The sequence below is a fragment of the Sander lucioperca genome, chromosome 5, assembly GCF_008315115.2.
Source record: "Sander lucioperca isolate FBNREF2018 chromosome 5, SLUC_FBN_1.2, whole genome shotgun sequence".
In the NCBI taxonomy this organism is placed as follows: Eukaryota; Metazoa; Chordata; class Actinopteri; order Perciformes; family Percidae; genus Sander; species Sander lucioperca.
The window spans coordinates 22691216-22714762 of NC_050177.1; the positions used below are offsets into that span (position 1 = coordinate 22691216).

General features: G+C 43.3%; 1 protein-coding gene across 18 annotated transcripts in view; it reads left to right on the forward strand.

Annotated features, from left to right (window-relative positions):
* Positions 1 to 23547, forward strand: part of robo2 (roundabout, axon guidance receptor, homolog 2 (Drosophila)) — a 398552-nt gene that overhangs the window by 230650 nt on the left and 144355 nt on the right. For all 18 annotated transcript variants that reach the window (XM_031297358.2, XM_031297357.2, XM_031297367.2 and 15 more), the window contains one exon: positions 9141 to 9467. In XM_031297358.2, the coding sequence (XP_031153218.1) occupies positions 9141 to 9467 (327 nt within the window). The remainder of the gene's footprint in view (positions 1 to 9140; positions 9468 to 23547) is intronic.

Here is a 23547-nt window from a genome sequence, read left to right on the forward strand (position 1 = left end):
AGGACAGATTACTCAGTTGCAGTGTGGCTGCGACAAGCATTCTTATCTCCACAAAACTCGATTATCTTAAGAGCATGCCAAAATGCAGACAGGAAGTCAGGATTGAGTATAACAGAAGCCTGCGATGCCTTAAACCTGCTGGAAGAGACAGCATGTTTGCCTTATCAGTGTTTTCATGTTGCATGCTGCACTAAAATGTCGTGTTTGGGGGAGCGTCTAATTACTCTGTATCCTGTTATGCCCTCCCTCTGCCCTCTGGTTGGCTGTCACGCAGCAACCTTTAGATAGAAGCGAGGGATGTCAAGGTTGAATAACTCACAGAAGTACATACAACTATATGACTAAGGCTGCTCCATTATGGAAACATAATAATCACAATTATTTTGGTCAATATTGAAATTACGTTATCATCATTAGCTTTTGAAAAGATGTTGCATTTATTGAACTTTGAAAACAGTGAAACAGTTAAACAAATCAACAGTGAAAACACCTTGAAATTTAACATTTTTACATTTTTTGAATTCCCCTTAAAATTAATAATATAACGATATAATAAAATGTTGAAATAGTATTAAATAATTAACACAAAAAAGCTCAACTGTGCACTATCATCTTTCACAATCTTTTTGAAAACAAGTAATAAATAAAATACAAGTAAAAAAAACTAAACTGAATTAGATCAAAAATAAATTTGTTTCATAAATCTGTCAATCAGAACACAAGACAAAATCATAGTTTACTTGCAAAACGTAATGTGCAAAATAATAGTTTTTCTCAATTACATTTATTTTGGGATCGTTAGCATTGGTTTTGGGATCCAGCTGAAATCGAAATTGCGATCAAAGTTCGATTAATTGCACAGCCCAATATATAACTATACATATAAGCACACACACACACACACACACACACACACACACACACAATGCAAATGCATACTGGCAGACATGAATGCACTGTGGTTGCACCAAGCATTTAGTTTGCAAGAGGTACAGATAAAGAGACTGTAAACAATTGCCACGTTAAATGGAAAAAGCATTTGGCACATACTGTATTATTTCACATCCCTGTTTTTTGGATATACCTGTTTATGGTATATGTCTAGTCATTATGAAATTCCTTTTTGTAGTTCCTTGTAGTGTTTTGAGTCACTGGCATACCTTTGTGTTCTTCATTGTCAATACAGTCCCTCCAGGATTTCGCTGCCTTTTTTTGAGATTGTTGCGGCCCAAAATGCCTGATTTCGCGGGAGCTTTTGTAAAAAATTGCGATAAAAGTTGCAATGTCTTTTGTATGTTTGTTGCAATGAAGTTGCGGGAGACAGTGAAAGTTGCAAAAAAGTTGCGATTTTCTTTTTGTATAGTTCTTTAAAAATAAAAAGGTAACTTGTTTTGGGGAGAATAAAACTACTCTGGGCTTAGATTTCCTAGCCCTGCCCGCTGCAGAGAGCCGACAGCCAGGATGGAAACGGCAGCAACTTCAGCGACTTTTAAATCGTTAAAGTCTACATTGATGTTAAAATGTATTGGACGGTCTGAAATGTTTTGCACGGTCTTTCGCTGTACGTTTTGTTGGTAAATGAGTCGCACACACGCCTCGTCTTCATATCAAAAACAAGGAAATGGTCAACCTTCCGCCAAATTCGCGGTGATTGGTTGAATTTGCGTGAATTGGCGCGATCGCGACATTGCGAAATCCTGGAGGGACTGTCAATAGTTTGTGTGACAGTTGTACCCGAGTTGAGTGTCTTGAAGATGAGGTCAGGCCTGGTGATAAAAATGCATGAGCTGTTTCTCAGTGTGAGATGGGTGAAGATGGACAGCCAGAGTATGACACTCGAGCACATATCCGTCACACACAGCAGTTGTCCAGCGCAGCTGTAATGCGCCTCAGAGTGGTGGAGCCAGTGAATAAGTGTCTCGTTCCACCATCTCCATCCCCGGCTTGGTCTATGGATCACCCATCCGTGACAGCTTGGTGCCTTTTCTTCCCTGTAACTAACTGGGAAATCTAATCCCCAGTGCATAGACTCCAAATTTTACACCATCACTTGCCAAACCAGTGTTTTAGTGTGGAAACGAGAGAACAGACTGATATCTCCCTGGATGTCAACATTTATAATACTGTAAAGCTGGCCCAACATGTGAGAATTGATATGTTGATATGTAGAGGTGTTTTATGAATTGCAAATACTGTATAATACTATTACTTTGCCTGACTATATACTGCGAATGATGTGCTGTCACTATCCTTTGGATCTCTCTGCTATACAAGTCCTAATTTGGTAATAAGACATAGGGTTCCCTGGCAATGCATTTCTAGATAACCTTGTTGAGTAATCAGTGTGGCTATGTGCTATTATATACTGTAATATGCTAAATCATGTTTACAATTCAGTTGCAAAAAATTGTCAGGCCAAGCAGCGTGATGTAACAGCATTCTCGTTCTGGAAGACAATCATATGAATACATACATAATCATTTGATAAGTAATAAGGCTCTCACTGTATGTCGCTGTGGGTATGTTTTTGTTGTTGTGTCCCTGCCTGCTGCAGAAACATGGCACCACACTGCTTTGTAAACCGAGCCACTAGGACCAGGGGGGAGTTGATTTACTGTATATAATGGCCCCTGGTGAGCCTGGCTTTGTGGTGGAAGTCTCAGGGTGGAACGTGGCACGAGCCGAAGTGTTACAACCATTGCGGCGGGTAGGAAGAAAGCCTTAATCGCATCCTTGAACGTTTGAACTCTTCAGCTCCACTTCCAGGATGGTGATGATTTTTCTGGAGGGCTGCTCACAGGCATTTGTCATTTAGAGGCCTGGTTACACCCAGCCAGTGGTAGAATTATGAAATGTAGTGGGTGTATTGTGTGAATGAGTTTGTGAACACCATTAATAACCATCAAAGCCCATTGTTTTCTTGTGTTAGCATGGATTTATGAGCATGAGTAAATTGAATGAGTCCTTCATCCACTTACTGCTAGCACTCTTGACCCTGTCACCCTAAGCCAGACCAGATGAAGTGTCCCATGGAATAGAAAATTTGATAAATCTCATCTTGACTTGGTATACTGCACCCTAAACAAAAACACAAACAGTGAGCTATAAGGGCCATTTTATTACCTTGCTCTGCTCTCTGAGTTCATCACTTGGATGGTGTGTGGTTACAACTCTTATTCTCCATGTTCTTCACACGGGGGTCTAAAGACCACTGGAGTGGCTGGAGGTGGCGACCGCCCTCATTGACATGCAGGGACACTGCAATGTGTCTACTACAGGTCAGCACCCGCGGCACACCTCCAATTATGTGTATCATGGACAACTGAAGGCCTTCTCCTCCACCCTTTCCCCTTCTTCGACTTCATTTCTAAAGCAATAAAGCACTTATTTATTTTGCCCCATTCAATCTGCTGGGGCAGCCCAGCAGTGCAGGTAAAGAGATTACAATGCTTGAGGGAGAATCAATTGATGCCTTTCATTACATTGCTCTTCCCTCAGTAGGAATTGGAGGAATTGGTGATGTGAAATTTTGCACCCAGCTGTGTCTACATTTGCATGCACACTACACACACACACACACACACACACACACACACACACACACACACACACACACACTCACTCACTCACTCACTCACTCACTCACTCACTCACACACACACCTTGAGAACACTGCTGCTTGCTTATCTGATTTTATAACACATTTACAGAGATTACAGTCACCAAAGACAATTGTGCTCTACTGCCAGCGTTTTCTACTGATGACCCCTGCTTGACCAGACCAAGTGGACATTAACTTAACTCAAGGGCTCCTCTACAGTAGTTGACAAAGAAGGGGAGACTATTAAGCATTAAATTCTAAATTAAAAAAAAAAAAATTAAAAAACTCTTTAATTTTTACTACTGGTTCTGAGATTCAAATCATTTGTACGATTTTCCACACACAAGCCCACATCTTCAATATCAAGGCTGCTGCCGTAGTGAAAAGAAGATGCAGGCAAGAACATGGCTGCTCAGAAGGATGTGCAGGAGAAGAGAGAGAGCTAAAGAAGGTGGGGTGGTGCAGCGAGCTACATGCTTGAGTGGCCATGTCATCGGAAATCATTTAATCTGCATCACACAATTTAGTGTCCCTACCAGTGGCCTGACAGTCCCACAGAGGTGCTATACTCCTTACACTAATCAGCCCTTATATAGAAAGCAAGCAGTGGCCTTATCAACACATTGCACTTTACCCGTCGTCCCCTTTTAGTCTTTTGTTCCAAGTCAGCAATCTCAGCTCTTCCGGGACAGGCCATCTGCTGAAAATAAAGATAACATAATCTTTTTAGTTCATGGCTACTGATAGTTGAATGAGGAGTCAGATTGAGAGTAGTTTGGGGGGGGAAATAAGGTGGAAACTGCTTGAAATGTAAGATGTGTGAATCAGCCCTCTGCAGCAAAATCAGATATTCTGTTTCCCACAGTAATCTATTTATATATTCCATCTTCATGGGGGAGAAAGGGCAAATACACAGATGCAGAGTCAATACAACCCCACCACATCACTGCCCGAAATACACTCAGAGTGGAATTCTATCTGATATTTGTTGGAGGCAAGCATGGATGCAGTAAGAGGTTGAGAGCAGCTCCTAGAATTACCCTTGTGTTGGCTTTCAGCATATAGATCTTAGCAAGAGAAAGGAGGTGGAGGGTGGGGGGCAGTATGCAGAGCACTGAGGTGGAACAGAGCCCATCATGTGAGCTTGCTAGCTAGAACTCCCTCCCTCTCTTGCAACAGAAGATGAATCTGCTCAGCACCTGTGAACACCCTTCATTTCCCACGTCTGTATTTTCCCTGTGTGGAGTTTGCTGTATATTCCAGGTTGTATTAAGTGGCTAGCTGTATGCAGTGGGCTGGGATAGACTTCAGTAGATACAGCAGGTTGTTTTTAGTGACACCTCACCGAGATGAGCTGTATGCCTGGTATTGGGGTATACTGGAGCTCATGTGCTGTGACGCCAATGACAGCCCGGCCTAAAGAAGATGAATCTTGGGTGCAGAACAGGCTGTCTGTGTCACGGCAGGCCAGAGCAGAGGCGAGGATGGCCAGTAACATCATTCTATCGCCACCCCCAGTTTCCCCCTGCCGCTCTCTCACATTTCCCTTCTGATGACATGACGGATATGACTCTGTCACCCTCACAGCGAGGGTAGGATGGAGACAGGGAGCAAGTGAAGGAGACAGAGAGATATTGGGAGGGAGAGGCAGAGATATAAAGAAGGAGATGGAGTGGAAGGTTGAGGAGATGTGGAGAGAGCCAGCAGAAGAATATAGGAGGAGAATATATTTCAGAATGGACAACATGGAACTAATTATTATTCATTCCTTTTCAAATTTCTTTGAGGTTTTAATTTTTTTTACAATTTTATATTCCCTCAATTCGCTGGGTTTAAGCATGTTCTGCCTCAAAAAAGGATGGTTCTGCGTCTTGGCCTGGACCTTGGTTTTCATGTTTGATGTTTTATGGAGCATCAGTGCCTGGAACTTTTTGCCTTGGTCCGAGGTTGCCGTTGGTTACCTGTGATCAGCGAACAAGTCTGTTGGCAGAATAACTAATATCTCTTTAGGGAGCCCTTCCTTTTATGCTCTGGCAGAGACTGGTGTGGGTATTGATTTGGTTGGTGGGCTAGGATTTCTCCTGGGAGCTAATAAAAATAATTACAAAAAGATCATGAAAGGCCTGACCTTCTGTTGCACAGATGAATAAATATGTGGCAAAGAGAATAGAAAGGAGACATACTATGTGTGTGGTCAGTGGGGAGAAGAAGCTGTTTATGACAGTTAAAGTGGTGTTTTTATGCTGGATATGATAACAAATATAACATATTATTGTTTTAACTGTTTTAAACCTTTTATGTCTTTAGTTATTTTCAATGATACATGTAAAGTGAGATATTTGGAACATAGAAGAACACAACAGAGTGAGCTTTAATGCCATAAAACTCCACATTTCTTGGATAGCTGCATTGCAAAATTGCATCCGATTGCAGTGAAGCTGACATAAGTAGACTGACAGAAAAAGGCAGAAGAGAATCAGCTTTTGGTTCAGTAATCCCTCTCTGATTTCATTCTCTGTCTGTTTGCTTGTTTGTTTGTTCTCTGGTTCTTGCTTTCCTTCAGGAGAGGATGACTGCACAGCAGTGGTGAAAAGTAATGGTGGTGTTATTGCAGACAGAGGGAAACACAGCATTTTGATTGGAGCGTGTGCCCTGAGACCCAGTGAAGTGCACTCGCCTCAGATCAGAGAGCACTTGATTGCACAGCACCAATGATCACATTAAAAGGGCAACAGAAAGCCCATTTACCGTAAAGAGAGTGAGAAAGGGGGCCCAATAGGAAGCTGAAAATTGACTTTCACTTCTGTTAGGAGCTCGGCTTGATGGCAGGGCAGTTGGGATATACGTAAGGTTTTTTATTTGATCTTCATGGACAGCATCACTAGGACATAGGAACCACATAAGGGCACATTTTAGTTTGTGCTTTTGAAAGTGAAGCTCGCTCAGCAATTGGCAAGGTTTGAGTTGAGGTTATCCAGTATTGAGATTGATGTGCCTCTTTTAAAACATATTCCATGGCATATGGATGTGCTTTTAACCTTTTCTACCTCTACACCTGACTACCTCTACTCAGGAAGGACACTGACCAGTCACGTCTGGTGCACCCAGCTCAGCGTTTTCTGGCAGTGAAAGGACAATTGTAGAGGCATCTGCTGTTTTCATTTCCAGCGGAAAGAGGAGAGCAGATGGAGACTCAAGGTTTAAGTGATTAGAAGGCAGTAGATTGGAATACAAATTGGATTTAAAGAAATTAGACTGATATAAATTGAATGGAGTCGCCGCAGTTTAGTGCTGTGCATGTGCATTGGCCTTAGTGTAAAGCCACCGCAGGGCCTGTGGATTATGAGGGAAACAGATGCTTCAATGAGATAAGAATGAATGTGCCTTTGACACTCTATCTGAGGGAGATGGGGGTCTCCATGTCCGTCCTTTATCTTGCCCTCCATTTATCAATGTCAAAGTGTTAATTACTGCTTCATTTATTAGGTCACTTACTGCCAGAATACAAACTTGCCCCTCTGCCCCTGTGCTGACAGGGAAATGGACCGCTTGCTAGGTTACTGTTACCTACCACTGGTAAAAGAGATTTGGTTAGAAACTGCCAGCAGCAGGCTGTAGGTTTTGTTCCAAAACAAATAGTACATGTATAGTCTGTCACATAATACCAATGAGATTAGATCCTGCGCCCCAACCCACCCCCTACTACTACAAACCCCTGGCTGTGGCCCCACTTAGAGGAAGACAGTAGGCCTGATCACTAATCAATGACAGGGAAATGGAGGGAATTAGCCCAAATTAGGAAGCCGAGAGAACAGACTACCTCCTGTTCAGGGGTCAATATACCACTGTCTGATGCCTGATCCCTGATAGGATAAGTAGTGGACTAGTGCACATTTACACAAAGTGTGTGTATAAATGTTTGTGTGTGCACACTCCGAGTCTTTGAAGTGTATTTTGTGCTGACCAGTGGGTTTCTAACTGTGCCTGTCCTTTACCCACAGACTCTCGGGCAGAAAAGACCAGGGTACAGCGAGTCTCAGTATCCCCTGAGATATTCCAGTGTTAGGGGTAGTGGAACATGTGCAAACCCAGGCAAACAAAGAGCTGGCACCCCCACTGTTTTGCCTTCATCCCATGTTGAAATTAGCCCTTACATAAGCACAAAGGCTTATGTGGTACACTGCTCTTCTGTGCAGCAGGCATCGTCCTATTACCCCACTGCACTGCCCCAGGGAAGGGCACAGTCATCAACACAGCTCAATCACATGCACACCTGCAACAACTAATTCTAAGACAAAGAGCCTGGCACTCTATTTAATACAACACTGACTGGTTAACATTTGGCTGGAGTTATTGATGGGGTATTGAATGTGGTTCAGAAGAAAGCGGATAAAGGAAGGGCTGTTGGAAAAGTTTGCCTTATTCCCCATTCCCTTTACTGTGTCTTTGATTGTTTGATGCAGGATCAAACTCTTTGATTGTTGCATGGTTCCCAGGGCCTCTGTGATGTAAATGCGTATGTGTGGCCTACAGCATCTTATCTCCATGGTTAAGACCTGGTCACAGACACACAGAGCACTCTGGCTTGGGGACCACTATCTTAGCTGCCAGACTCCGAGAGCTCACCCACTGCAAGCCCTAATAAAAAGAAGTGGGCCATGGTTTTCAGCCGTGGGGGATTAGCATTTGACATTAGTCTGGACCCCAACATTCATATTCCCATCACATGCACACGTCTACAACAGTGGACTCAACAGTTGTACTTGTTTGCACCCCAGTGAAAGCCAAATATATAATTTGGGTGTGTGTATAATTCAGACGTAAGCTGACTGTATGCTTCCATTCACTGTTCACCCATGGGTCCAATTACCCACAAGCCCTTGCATATAGGGTAGAGAGAGCAGATGGCTGCTTTTTGATCGGCTTGAAATGGTGATTAAAGGGTTTAATATATGTTTTTGACATGCATTTAACCCAGGACAAGCTTTAGTAACTATTAGTTGGAGTCATCCATCCATTTTCCACTGCTTGTCCACGTCTGGCTAGCGGTGGCACAAAGCTTAGGAAAATATCCTTCTCCCAAGCAATGTTTGGCACCTGATTTTAAATTTATATCAGTCTTCTGATGAAAGTGTGTCACATTTTAGCAGAAGTTCATAGTTTTGTTTACAAATATTCCTATTTATGTAGTTATTATTTCTTTTATAGTATTTTTTTGTCAAGGTTGGCAACAGACATTTTTGGTCATAGTTTTCATTGATAAAATGAACACTGCACCTGAGCCACATCCTGTAGCTCCTTCTGTGGTATCCTAAGGCCTTCCCCAGCTAGATGGAATGTGTAATCTGCTACTTTTAGTTGTGTATTCATTTAACTCCTACCTTTTCCTTATTGTCCAAGTAGTGTACCTGCTGGCTATTACGTTAATGGAAGAGGCTTTTGACTTGAGAGGGCTTTTTTATATTAAAATGTCAAACTGAAACAATGCTAAAAGTCTGTATGCTGTGCTTTTATGATTAATTACTCTTCTCTCCTCCAGGATCCCGTCTGCGCCAAGAGGACTCCCCACCCCGGATTGTTGAGCACCCCTCTGACCTGATTGTCTCCAAAGGGGAGCCCGCCACTCTCAACTGTAAAGCGGAGGGGCGGCCAACCCCGACAGTGGAGTGGTACAAGGATGGAGAGCGGGTGGAAACGGACAAAGATGACCCACGTTCACACCGCATGCTGCTGCCCAGTGGCTCGCTTTTCTTCCTTCGCATCGTTCATGGACGACGGAGCAAACCGGATGAGGGAGCCTATGTCTGCGTGGCCCGGAACTACCTGGGAGAGGCTGTCAGCCGCAACGCCTCGCTGGAAGTAGCATGTGAGTCAGGACTCCTATTTGTCCTTAATTTATCCTCTTTGCTGCATTGCTGAAATTATTTTGCTCATTTAATTTAATTCATTAATTTGGCTCGATGAAGAAAAGTCTTGATCTCGCTGCTTCCAGATGATGGAAAGACTGGATTTACATTCAGCATGACATAATTAAGATATACTATTTGAACATTTCCTTTCGGCATTATCAATTATCCATTTTTTTTCTTCCATTTACATAATGGAAAATTACATTGTCTTTACTGTAGGGGATGACAGTAAACAAAACAGCATTTTATTTGAGGCAACTGAAATAACACTATTTAAAGACTTGACATAATCTTGCTTTCTGTGTTTTCTATTTGCAAACACTGTAATCACTTCCTGTAGCTCTAAAAGGAACAAATGCGCTTGATTGCGGTCCCACTATGTGTGCCATTGTTTGGTTAAAATAATGAGTTGTACAGAATGAGTTTTTCCACCATGCTCTTGAGATACATTTGATATATTTTTACCTCAAGGGAGTTTGATTGAACTGTCCAGCTGTATGAGAGGGACATGATGGTGTGGTAGATATGGGGATCTCACAGGTGAGTGGGGGTAGAACGACAGGCACAGATCAAAGTCCTGAAGGACATTTGCCAAAGGCTGCCTGGACTGTGTTGGTGAACACTGACAGGCAGAACCTGAGCTGTGGATCGAATTACCTTTGAAGATGAGCCTTCCCCCTCAGCAGGCTCAGGCTGGGCTTCCTATGGAGAGGCTCCCAGGCACCTCGACTGCCCATGAGATGGAGCGGGAAGTCTCCATGTCCTTATGTTGTTTTAACTGCTGGTACTTTTAGTAACATAGTACTGCGTTTCAAACAAGGGCTATGTTCATGAAACATAATCCCATTGTGTGTTTTTTGATGCTTCTCTTGAATTGCGTGATTTGAAATGGAGAGGAGACCTCAAGATTTCATATCATGATAAATGACAAATTTAAGCATTGTAGTATTATTATTAGAGTCAAATGCTAAGCTCCCATTCCCCACAGTAAACATAACACAAGCAAACATTTTGCTAATTAAATGTTTGATAATGTTTTGAGCAGAAGAAATAATATCTTGCCCATTTTAAAAAGGACCCGTAACTGTATTTCTAAGGTGATGACAATGATCAGTGGTAGTAGGATGGGTAGTTGGTTTGTGATCCTTGGGAAATGGACTTTGTGTGTTGGAGAGGAGGGGGTTGGTGTCTGCCTCTGATCCAGTCCCCTGCCTCCCCAAGGGCCTCCCAGCAGCCCCCAGGTGCTAACTGCATGACAGCAGCTTGATCTATCGATTGCTGTAAGAGGGCTCTCCCAGTCTAAATGAAAATTCATGAAAAATTGATGATGTCTCCAGATTATTTTATTTCTTTCCTTCTCATACTGTTTTTTAGCCTTTCTTTTCAGTACTCCCTATCTCTCCCTCTCTAATGTAATATGGGTTGAGCAGCAGATGGGGTTGTACAGAGGCATTTACTCTTTGAATGGCTTAAAGGTGAGGGGTCAGGAAGCCAGGAGTGAGGGGATAAGGAAGAGCTAGCAAGGTGAAAAATAAGAGCACATGTGTGATTGGTATTATAAGTGATGGGTTTGAGAGAGAGAGGTTTAGGACAAAGCCTCAGGCCACACTCTGAGTAAACAAGGATACAGAACTGGACTTTGTCCCTACTGTAGCTGTACAATGCCATTTTGACAAAAAAGAAAAGTACACCGTCAGCCTCCACTAAGTCAAAAGCTTTGATTCTGGCTCTCATCATCAGGCAGCATATCCCCAATTACCTTATTGCAAAAAAAATGTACTTGAAACTGACTCCATCTACATTTAATTGTTCGTCAAAGTCGATCTTCCAATTCCATTTATTAATAAACCGCTATTGGCTCTACACTACCTCACACCATTTTGCTTCTATGACCTGACCTGACCCGACCTGAGACACACATAGTTTGAGAATGACAGCAGTGTTGGCCTGACTGTGATAGAGTGTGGGTGTAGGAAATGGTTGTGCTGGTGGGTCAAGTGCAGTTCATACAGGGACAGTTACTGTGTTATTTGATTATGACGTGACAGTGCAATGATGTTTTATTAAAGTAGAATATTGTTAATATAAATTATTGGATTATGAACAGACTAAAGCCCTTAGAGGCACTTCAGAGTAAATTGAGGAGATGAGGAGAAAGGAAGGAGTTTGAAATATACAGGGAGGGTATTATATTAAGATATTGATGACTTGGTGCAACTTTAATGACGAGAAACTTAAGGGGTATTGAGTTGGAATGTCCCGAAGCTCATCTGCAGAATTGGTGTCAGAACCAATCATGTGTCTGGCCTAGGGCACCAGAATGGACCTAGTCAACGCTAGTTAGTGTTTCACCATAGTGATATTTCCATTGTTTGAGAGCACTCTCTCTCTTTTAAGCTGTCTTTCTCCCTCCATCTCTCCTAAATATACAGTAGTATTAGGCTGTCTTTTAAATGTAGTTAACAGATCAAATAATCATGATCGCCTTATTTATAAATATATAGACAGTAAGTATCACTGACAATAACAATAAGCGCATAATCAATCAAATATAAAAAACATGACATAAAGATATGACCATCTGTGTGTTTTCTTTATGTATTTTTGTTCTTACATATAAGGCTATCATAATTCCCCATTTTGTGGAGTGCTCCATGCCCTGGGCTTTCTCGGCTTTCTCTTTCAGCCAGGTCTTTGGGGGGACTGGGGGAGCAGAAGGTGGTGGGGGTGCTAAATCCCACATTGGCTTACTGCAGTGATTAGCTTTATCAGGTCCTGACATCCGTCTAGTGATTGTAAAGCCACAGCTAATCGCACAAGAAAAAGCAGCATTTAAAGCTATTTCCTTGTTGAGCTGGGTTTGTGTGTATGATATGTCTTGCACCCCCTCGTCTTTTACCTCCCTCTCTCCCCCCCCTTGTATTGAACACACCTTTGCCCCCCCTTCCCTTCACGAGTGGTTGAGCAGGACCCCGGTGAGATAATTTAATTGCAGCTCTGAAACAGATTGAACTCAGTGTCCACTGAGCAAAGCGGCACTGCTGCATGCTGGACATCAAGCTGGGCAGCACTCACCACTCTCTGTTAGAGGAGTAAAGGTGGAGTGGAGAGGAAGAGGCCTCTAGGAGCCTCTGCATTTTTAATGTGGGCTAGATTGGGGGGACTTGTGCCATTACTGGGCTTAGTCTTTCTAAAATGTCATCCTTTAAGCGTTTAATGTTGAACACACATTGTTCACAAATGGCTGGAGAAGTGCATGAACTGTTTTATGTTATCTAAGTCTATGGTGCATGTGCAGAGTGTGAGGATAATGCTTGAACGTCACTGTGCTTCATTTGGGAAGAAATTTCATAATAGGTGTTGTTCACTGTGCTGTACTTCAGAAGATGGAGAACCTGTACATGTGTTGTCTTGAGGGTATACAAGCAGTCTGCTTTGTAATCTTATTCTACCTCCCATGCTACTGCAAAACTGACTGCAGGCCAGTTCCATGGGATGGACATGCCTTATATACTAGGGGATGTGCCCCCTTTTCTCTTTTCAGAATAAACTAGGTCAATGAGCAGGTTCATAAATCATTGTGAAGCCTGTGTCAGAAATGCTAGCTGCAGCCACCGCTGCTGAATAAATTGCTACCACTGCGGATATCTGTGTATATGTAAGTGTGACAAGGCACACCTGGGGCGATAGGATCCCATGGAAAATGTTAATAAGCCCCAATCTTTTCAGGTGGATGGGTAGCTAGCGTCCATAGTGCTTTAAATTCAAGCATGTAGGGTGAACAGTTGTACTTTTAATTGAGTGCTGAATGTGACTCAAGCCCTCTGACGTGTATGTGGTTATGTGTATATTAAACGTATGTAATCATCTGGGGAGAGAGGCATTGTAAAGGTACGAACACACCGAATCTTGAGGTGTAGATCTGTATCCTCTGCTGCTCCGTTCAGTTTGTAACCTTTAAAAATGCAAATGACGCAGAAATGAAACAGATGTCTTGGGTTGGTTCTAAATGCCGCTTGGAATGGGATTGGATGACTTTTAAAAAGGTCCTTTGATATCATCTAATGTACCACTTCTGCAATTAAGTGAATCGTTAGGTAGCCTTTGGTGCTCGTACAACAAGGTAATTAGCAGGAAAATAGAGTTGGGAGAGGTGTGAGTGGTGAAGAGAGGAGGAGGGTACCAAGCTGTTCCTGTTGTGTCCAGCATGAGAGGAAGCTAATAAAGGGACAGGCCAGGAGGAGCAGGCCAGGTGGGGAGTCAGGCTGAGCCGCACTGTAGAGCCTTTCACAAGCTCATCTGGACTCATTCCATTTCAGAAATGAGAAAATGGAGTGTCAAGTGCACAAAAACAACACACACACACACACACACACACACACACACACACACACAAAAGTGTACACAAACACCTGCCCTCACACTGGTGTAAACCCCTGTAGGCTGAGGTTTAATCTGCACTGAAGTCCTTGAGAAATAATGAAGGGTAATTAAGGAAGCAGCAACAATGCAACCATTACAGCACATTAATGATGCATGCTACAGTTAGGAAATAAAAACAATTTCAAAAACTAAGCACGTTCTAATTAGTATTTAAATATGTTTTACTCTCATAGTACGTCAGTGTGTCTGTGAGTTTACAGTATGTGGTGGGATGTGCAAAACATAGAGTTGAGGGTCAGTCTAAAACAAAAGTTATTACATGCTTAGATTTTTCTGCACCTTTGAATGGCTCTGTTTTGGCTCACTTGATAGAGTCCAAAAGTGGAAGGGGTACTGGGTTCTTAACCAAAAATAATTCCAGGACTATTGATATTTATTGCTTAAGGTGGTTAAAGGTTAAAGGTTAAAGTTTAGTGCGGAAGGAAAATGCAAAAAGTATAGATGCAGAAAAGGTTAGAATGTGGTCCTGCGATAAGAGAGATGGTGAGAGCAGGCAAGTGTGTGAGAAATATCTTCCCCTGATAAACTGTGAGAGAGGAGAAATCCCTGATTAAATGTGTCAGCTCTGTCTATGCAGCTAGACCTCTGTAAAAAGGTGTTATCTATTGGGATTTACACACACACACACACACACACACACACACACACACACACACACACACACACACACACACACAGTTCTCGCCAGCCATAAACAGCAGCATGCAGATTGCTCTCTCATTTATTAGCCACAGATGTCCACAGTAAATGAGGAGACTGGCCTGCAGAAATGGAACAGATATTTGGAAAACTCTCACAGGGAGATAAATCATATGAATACACTGCAGTCACTACCAGCACTCTGACCTTTCACTGTCACACACACAAACTAGCACATTCACACACACATGATAAGTCCTGAGACTGCACTTTTACTATCCTCAGCGGGCCTTGTGTCCCAGCTTTGACCTCCCCAACTTCGCCGAAGGGAAACAGCCTGTCTGTGTTACCTTCTTACCTTCAGAGGAAACAAGTGTAGTGCTGAAGATATATATAGAAATATAGCACACCTTAGGGCTGGGCGATATGGAGAAAATCCAATATCACAATATTTTTGACCAAATACCTCGATATTGATACCACAACGATATTTTTTGGTGCTTTCACAAAATATTTACACAATGAGATTTTTGATAAATAATCATCAGTAATGTGGATATAATGACTTAGTGGGTAAAGGTAAATAATAGAACCGTTACAACAGTCTGGTAAGTTCAGAAAATGACATCACTTTACTGTAATGCAGCCTCTAGAACCAGGAAAAGACAACACTTATGCCATATTACGATATGACGATATCCAAAATCTAAGACGATATCTAGTCTCATATCACGATATCGATATAATATTGATATATTGCCCAGCTCTAGCACACCTACACTGTGGTATTGCTGAATGATGACAGCTATACTGGAGTAGTGCAGTAAGAGCTGTGCTGAGAAGGTGGCAAAGAGATGGAGCACTGATGGGATCCAAGTTTGGGATGACCTTTGACTATCTTTCTCAGCCCCTTTATTAGTCTTTTTCTCCTCGTTTTTTCCTCACTCTCCATCTCTCTACATCCACCATTGTGTCACCTTTGAGTGTATAAACTGGATTAAACAAGTGTGTGGCGCTCCGTCATGGATGCCACGGCCCGTCAACAGATGAGTGAGCCGTCAAGCAGAGAATGCTGAGCCAGCCACTTCTCACGCCCATTAGTGCCCGGCAAGATGAAGCCCCCGTCTCACCAGGTTTTGTTGTGTTTCCTTTATAAACCCTACTCTCGCTCCTTTACACTCCTGGTTTCTCTCTTTATAGTGACACTGTTATTGATGGCCTCTCCACTCTGACAATGCAGGGCTATTGCTTTGTCTCTCCTGCCTGCATTTTGCCTCCTCTCTCCTCGTTCTCCTTGCTCCCTCCACCCCCACGTGCCTCTTTGCCCGTGCTTTACACCATCAGTGCTCACTCTGCAGTGACTGAGAAATAAATCTTTGCAATAACATTGAGTCCCTAAATTGCAACAAGCTCATTCCATAAAATAAACTTAGCCTGCCTAACCATTTCTTTTATTCTTGTCAGACAGTTTGGGGTGCAGGCTGAGCTGTAAATTATTAAAATCTGTCTGCAGGCTGATTATTGATCAGCTTTAAAACACAGACAGGGTGAGAGGCTCCTGCTTTCATGGGTGGATTGCACTTTGATTATGTGGACTTATGGTTGTAATTTATTCAAGCCGTTTGCAGCTTTCAGTAAGCATATTTATCTTGATTATCATCATATTACATTCCAGAAAATACCCTACTATTAATCCGTTCTTCAGCCTGTGTGTAGATAACCTAACACATGGGGTTCTCCAAATGTAAGTCTATTTTAAATTGCTGCACAGGTGTGCTATTTAGGTGCAAGCATTTAGATGAGTATGTCTGATACCACTCTATTTGCTGACAAGTAGGCGAAGGGACAAGTGAGTGATAATAATATTAATCGAAAATGTGACCCTGAGTGAAATCCCTGTAGACTCTGCGTCCTGGGGGTGGCTTGCCATTGAGTCCAGCCAGGATTGGATCCTCTGACCCCTGGAGAACCCTTCTGCCCTCTCCTATCCACCCTAGATCTCTGTCAAACCATAATTCCTTAACCCTGCGCTCCCCTCTGATGACTGTGTCCCTGTAGTGAGTGACCTCCCCCACCCACCTTCCTCTCTCTCTCTCTCTCTCTCTCTCTCTCTCTCTCTCTCTCTCTCTCAGACTCTCTGAGACTGCCAGAGATGGTAATCCATCATATGGAGCTGGGAGGAGGTGACAGGGTGGAGGGCTGAAGTTCAGGCTCTAGCTGATATGGGTTTGAATCAAATGTCGCTGGAATTGATTCACCCTCTGGTGTGTGGAATGTGTTGTTATTTCTGCAATGATGTCCCTGGTTCAAATGCCCATTATTTCCTTGGTTACTTTCACACACACACCCTTAAACACACATTCATTCACACGCCTACATGCCTTTGCACAACACTGTAGGGTGCACAATACTGCTGAGGATTGATCTTGTGGAAGGGTCAAGACTCAACCAGACCCACCATTCAGCCTGTTTATTTTGGGTTACAACTGCCACACTGCACACTGGCAATCTGATGGATATCTTGTTCCAAGCTGTTGTGCACACTTACTCTCTGCGTCACTCCTTACATAAGCGCACAAGCACACACACACAAATGCTTCAGGTAAATGTCTTTTGTGGCTGTTTTTATAGTTGTGCAAACATTAAGGATAGTCCCTCCTTAAAGTAGCCCTTTGGGAACATAGGAGACACAGCATTTCAGCTTCATTAGATTCTCAACTGAACTGTGTGGATGGAGAGGAAGTAGGAAACTGGGGGAAGGGAGGAGGGGAATAAATGGGACAAATTCCAAACTGGCCCTAGGAAGTTGAGAGTTTGTAGTGTACAACTTTGCCAGTCTTGTGGTGTCTTGGTTTGTGTCGATTTAATAATATATAATAGTTTTTTATTCGTTTTCTGCAGTCCCTTAAACTGATACCAGGCATGGCTTGGCCCTGGGCAACGGCAGAGTTATCGTGGGTCCCGATGTGTTATGACTTGGTGATCTCTCGATGGCGTAGACAGATATTGTGTTTGGCTTGGATTACATTTGCTGTAAGGGACACCTATCAGCCAGCAGAGCCCTCAACAGCTGCAGACCTAGAGTTGAAACCTGATCATTTAGTCTCTGCAGTCTCCCTCTCGCTCTGTCTCCCTCCCTCAATCACTCTTTCCTCTTTCCACTCCCTTCCTCTCTCATTTCCTTTCCTGCTGTTTGAAAGTGATACTCAAAGCATTTTGGTCACTTTCAAAAGTGAAGGGAGACAAGATCAAGTGTTAAAGAGTGTGGTTTCTGAGACAGCTGTGGTTCCGTTCAGTTTTACATCCTGACCTTTACATGACTGCACCGCTGCATCCATTGGGCATATCAGCAGAGGAAGTTGGGTGGCTGCTGTGTCTAGTTGGAGGTGACCTTGTGTGTTGCAGAGTTAATGGCTTCCCATTTGGATGTGGAGTGTGTCCTAACTGCTGCCTCTGCCTGTTAGGCTGCTCTGGGATCAGTCCCAGGCTTGGCCGAGGTGAAGAAGGGGACACACAGGTTTTATTTTGTTTTCAGCAGCCACCAGTTCACTACAGGAGCGGCCGCATCCACTCGGCTGAGAAATAAACGTCAACGCTTCTCAGCTTCAGGACCAGCACAGACATGTGATTTCATAGAGGGAAACAGGCTACCTCAGTTCTGTGTAAAGCAGTGTGGCCAGGTGCAGTGGGATGACATCACATGGTGAATGAGACTGGGAGCTGTGGTATGTGTGACCACCTGCTTCTGCAGCTGGGAGGATGATTAGCAGCTAGCCAGGCTGATTATTAACCAGCCAGACACTCATGCAGCCAAACGGACAGACAGACGGACAGACAGACAGACAGACCGGGACACTGACAGACATTGCCAGATATGAGCCTGCATATTGGTTGGCACAGTAGAGACCAGACAGACTCACCCAGACCACTTAAGCAGTAGCATGGGCAAAGGCCAACTGAATAGAAATCAGAACACCCTATTCAAATGCTAAGCAGAATGTTATCTCAGTGCCTCTTGCTGCTGGCCCACATGCTCTACACTGTCCAGGGCAAAGCTATTAATGAACATGCAGGTGCCTCCCGTGTGTGTGTGTGTGTGTGTGTGTGTGTGTGTGTGTGTGTGTGTGTGTGTGTGTTTAGATAGGTGTATGGGCAGTTCTCTGTCTCTTTCTTTTTGCTTTTGTGTTGAGAAAAATCAGGGATAGTTTTTAGGAAGATATTATTTGAGTAAAATCCTAAGTAATGAACGTTATTGCTTGTGTATTTCCAATGATAACTGTTGATAATAATGCCATACACAACAGTACCCACCACCCAGTGAGACAGAAATGATGGCAGTAAATCATCTAAAGCATGGCTATAATTGCAGGGATTTGTCTTGAATCCACCGAGATCATCTTCTTCCACAGGAAATGAAATCTAACGACACTGAGTGATCACCAAGGGGTGTGTGGCTAACTGATGAGCATGCTCATTTGACTCCACCGATCTTTAAAAGCCATTAACGCTCTCCTGTTTCATGCACAAATTAGGCCTCCACACACAAAGGCACACAGGCACAGCAGCACATAGATGTTTGGAACTCATACACAAGACAGGGTTTGCAAAGGCACATATGCACATGCACACACATGCCCGTGCCCAAACACATACACACACATTGTAACAGACTCCAAACTCCCTCTTTGTCGTCCAGCTTGCACAGTGAACATTTGCCTATTTGAAGCCTAAATGGCACAGTAAGGGAAAATGAAGCCCAGACAGCGCGTTGTAATGGAGCTGAAAAGAACAGCTTAATTGGCCAACATAAGCCATGGCCAGCCATTAACTGTGAAATTTACATGTTAGCTTTTTTCTCCATCTTCCTTTTAAAGGTCTCTGTGGTGTTCATGTGGAACAGACACATGAATTACAACTCTGACACTTCATGAATATCGATTTGGCTGCTGTTGCTGTGCAGGAGGTTATGGGAAATAATATTATTCAAAACATGTTGAGTGGAATATTTCTGAAATTAGTCGGTTGTTAGTTTATGCAACTAATGTGTTATTAGTTTAATTGCCTGTTTTTGGTAATTCACTTATCCTCTCTCACACACAACCCTGCTCTGTGAAAAATATCCTGAACAATACAAATTAACTATAATTTAGAAATATTGACACATGGGTTTGTACAATCCCTGGAGGACTAATCTTATTCAAAATATGAAATTTGAGAATAGGGTAAATTGCTCTTCTCATCAAATTGTCAGACTTCAAGCAGAAGGTGCTTGTCCACAGTACTTACAGTAGCTCCATTCAGAGCAGTATAGGGGGTTGATAGTCCAGTCATACCTCTGGGTCCAGATAGGCTGACCTTTGGCCAGCTCTGCATGTGACCTGTGACTGACCATCGATTGACCATGATCTGACCCCATGGCTTGGAAACAGAGCTGCATACGGGTCCATTTGGCAGTCTGGAGAGCATCTCTTGCATATACTGCTAATACAGTTACCCTAGTGTTATTGGGAGACGTATGAAAGGAGAAATAGCCCAAGAAGGCAGGGTTATTCTTGTGTCAGAGGAAGAGAAGCACAGATAATTCCATTACAGGCTAAAGGATATGAGCATCTGTCAGCTTATTCATTCTTATAGTACTCAAGTTCTGTTGTTACTGGGGTAACCTCAAAACTAGATTGCCGCCGGATTTAACTCAGTACCCGCTGTATGACAGATTCTATGAGCCTTTATCCTCCTTTATTTACCATGTTTTTATATCATTTTACACTGCAAAAGGCCTTTTCTGCTTCGTAAGACATTTTGTGAAACTAAACCTTGCACACTCCTTCTATTTGCTGAGTGCTAGACCAGATTCTGTTATCTGCCCTCAGCATCTTGCCACTCTTCAACCCCCATCCCTCCTCCATTTCTCCCTTATCCCCTAAATTGTTCCCTAACTGGCTGTAGATGATAACAATTTCAGCCGAGCAGCCAAAACACCAATCCCCATCCCCCTTCTCACTACGCAAAATCAAATAGCAACGTAGAGACTGACTGCTAATAAAATTAGCAGAAATTCTCATAAACCTTAATAAGTAACTTGACTCGATAAAGGATGCTGATGAGGGCAGGAGACAGCACAGTGATTGGGAAGAATGAAGAGGGGGGTATATTATTCATCTCATTCAAATCACTCAGTGGTGCCAACTGGGGTGTTGATTGTCATAAATATTCTTGGACCTTAAATTTTCACCCCCACGCCCCACCCCCACCTCACCCTGCTAGAGCATCTCACCTCTTCTGACTGCATCCATGTGACAGCAACACCACTCTCAGTCCTCTCTCTGTGTGTCTGTCTTTTTTCCCACATGCAGCAGGGGGATGTTTGGCCCAAGAATGTGGCATCATTAACTTTCTTGAGTGGCAGACGTTAGATGTGCGGAGTTCTGTCCTGTCCCACCCCCTGCTGGGTGTCCCTCAACCCCCATCACTCCTTCCTGTCATCCTCCATCTCTGCATATCTCGCCTCTTCTCCCCCAAACAGAAATCCACAGATTTCATACACTTGATGCCCAGTCAAGGGTGAATGAGAGGATGCATTAACGGATACATATCCAATTTCAGCATCATGGGTGTGCCATATGATTGTTGACGTGCAAAATAAGGCATGTGTATGTGTGGTGGTGGCGGTAGATTTGTCGATATTTATACAACTGCTGAACTGTTGTGACTCTGGCTCCACTTCCACACAGTGTCAGGAGATTTTGTTGTTACGGCCAGTGTGGCACGTGCCGCTGAGCTCCTTGTGGTGCGACGCCCTGTCTCATTAATCACAAGCCCTGTGCTGGAGCCCCCCCATTTCAATTGAAACTCCTCACTTCACATATCCCCAATCAAGCTTTTTGGCTTTCTCTCGTCTCGGGTTCACAAGTTTTGAACTGCTGGGGCAAAGGTCAGTGGATTTGCCAGGTCGTCACGGCAACTCTCAGCAACATCACATGTCAAGAGAGTTGGCCGACCACGGCGAGGCAGAGAGCTCTGCTTGGCTGGCTGCTTCCTTCCAGAGAGCAGGGGAAACAGGACAGAAGGGGAGCGAACAGTCTTTTTGTTAAGCATACTCTCTTTTTCTCCCTTGGCTTCGGTCTGTGTCTGGAGTGATGAGGGTTGTGGTGGGGGGGGGGTATTTAGGCGTTCATGGGGGGAGTGTTAAGGGCTTGTTGGGGTTCAAGTCAGGCCTGTACAGTGGGGTGCTGGGGCTCAGAGCGGTGCCATGGTCTAGTTGTGTCATGAGCATGTAGCTGAGCTGTCACTTGTCTCTAATTGGCTTAGATCAGCCCACACGAGGCTCAAAGCTCACTGACCCACCCTCTCTCTTTCTCTGGCTCTCTCTCTACCCCTCTCTCATTAGCTTCCTTTCCTCTGCCAAGCTAAGGCAACAAGGTCCTTTCCATTGGACCGTTTGATCCAAAATCTCTCTCCCTTTCAGCAGGCCTGCCACTTTCTCTGCCTGCATGTGTGTCCAGTTATGGGGCTAAAGCCTTACAAAGAGCAAGCTACTAGAATTATGAGAAAGGAGGCAAAGGGCAGCTTGATCTAATCCTGATTGGAGACCTGATTGATCTGGGCCCTGGGGTCGTCACAGGGTCAATACATGGACTGATGATAACATGGATCATCTTAAGGGAATAAACCTATCGCGACACTTTCACATGCCAGTACACCTTGTATCAATCCAAATACAAATGCACATCAGTTGTCTCCACTCTCCACCATAACAGTTAAAGATCATCCTAGCACCTCATTTATCAGCGCTGCAATCAGTCAGCCATTCTGAATCCTGCCAGAGTGGGTGTTCCTTCTTGAGCAGTGTAGGATTTACGATGTGCTACGAGGGTTCAGGGAATGACCCTCTAGTGTGCATCCCTGATGATGTTCTAATTGGATGGGGTGACCTTTTTTCACTGTAATTTTGAAGTCTTCGTGGTCCTTGGGAGTGGGAACAGATTAAAAAGCAGCAGGGGTGGGCTGATTGATGTGTGCTGTGGTTGGTGTGGTTGTGGATGGACAGTGACAGGTAGAGGGACAGTAACATATGAGTCCACAGCTGTTGAACGAGAAGGGATGTACTGATACATGGGAGGTGGCCGCAGCCAGGCCTGACTGATTGCTACCTTCTGGTAACTCAGCCCTTGTAATGGCTGCAAAGACTATGCCTGCTATGATTGAGTGGTGGGGGAGGTTGATTGTTTGGTTTCTGCATACATTAAGGGTGTGCCATATCATATATTTCATAATAATACCAGCATCATGTTTAATGTGATCAAATATTGTCACATCATGATATTGTTACATATTATACTATACTACACATTTACATCATGACTATGTACAGTAGCAACACAAACAGCAAAGTAATGTGACTGCCGGCGCCGTAATACTAAAGTAGTTAGTTCCCAAAAAGGGAGCAACTTCTGTGGTTTAAAATATAAAACATGAGAGCAAAAAGCAGAGGAACTACATCACAAAGCAAACCCACATATGGTATCATCTCATAAGTACATTGAATATGAGACATGAGAGGTGTTTTTGTCTGATTGAGCTCAATGATTGGCTAATTGATTTATTGATTGATTGGTTTGCATGTTTGCTTCATCATGATGCAATGTTGAGAAAAAAAATCAAATTTAAAAAATAAAACTGGGACAAGTAGAGGTGAACGGCACACTAAGCCACAATTTAGGTGGGGATATGTGGAGAAAAATATAGCATAATCAAAATAATACCCTAATATTATGGTAATAATATTATGATATACTGTAAATGTACTGTAGATATAAATAAATGTAAATAAATAAATAAATATGTGTGTGGTATTTATACTGGCTGTTGGTGTTTCTGGGATCTGCTGTATGTTTATCCCTGATTTTGGTTTCTTTGCATTCATACATAGTAATGTCACTGTGCCGACAAAGCTCC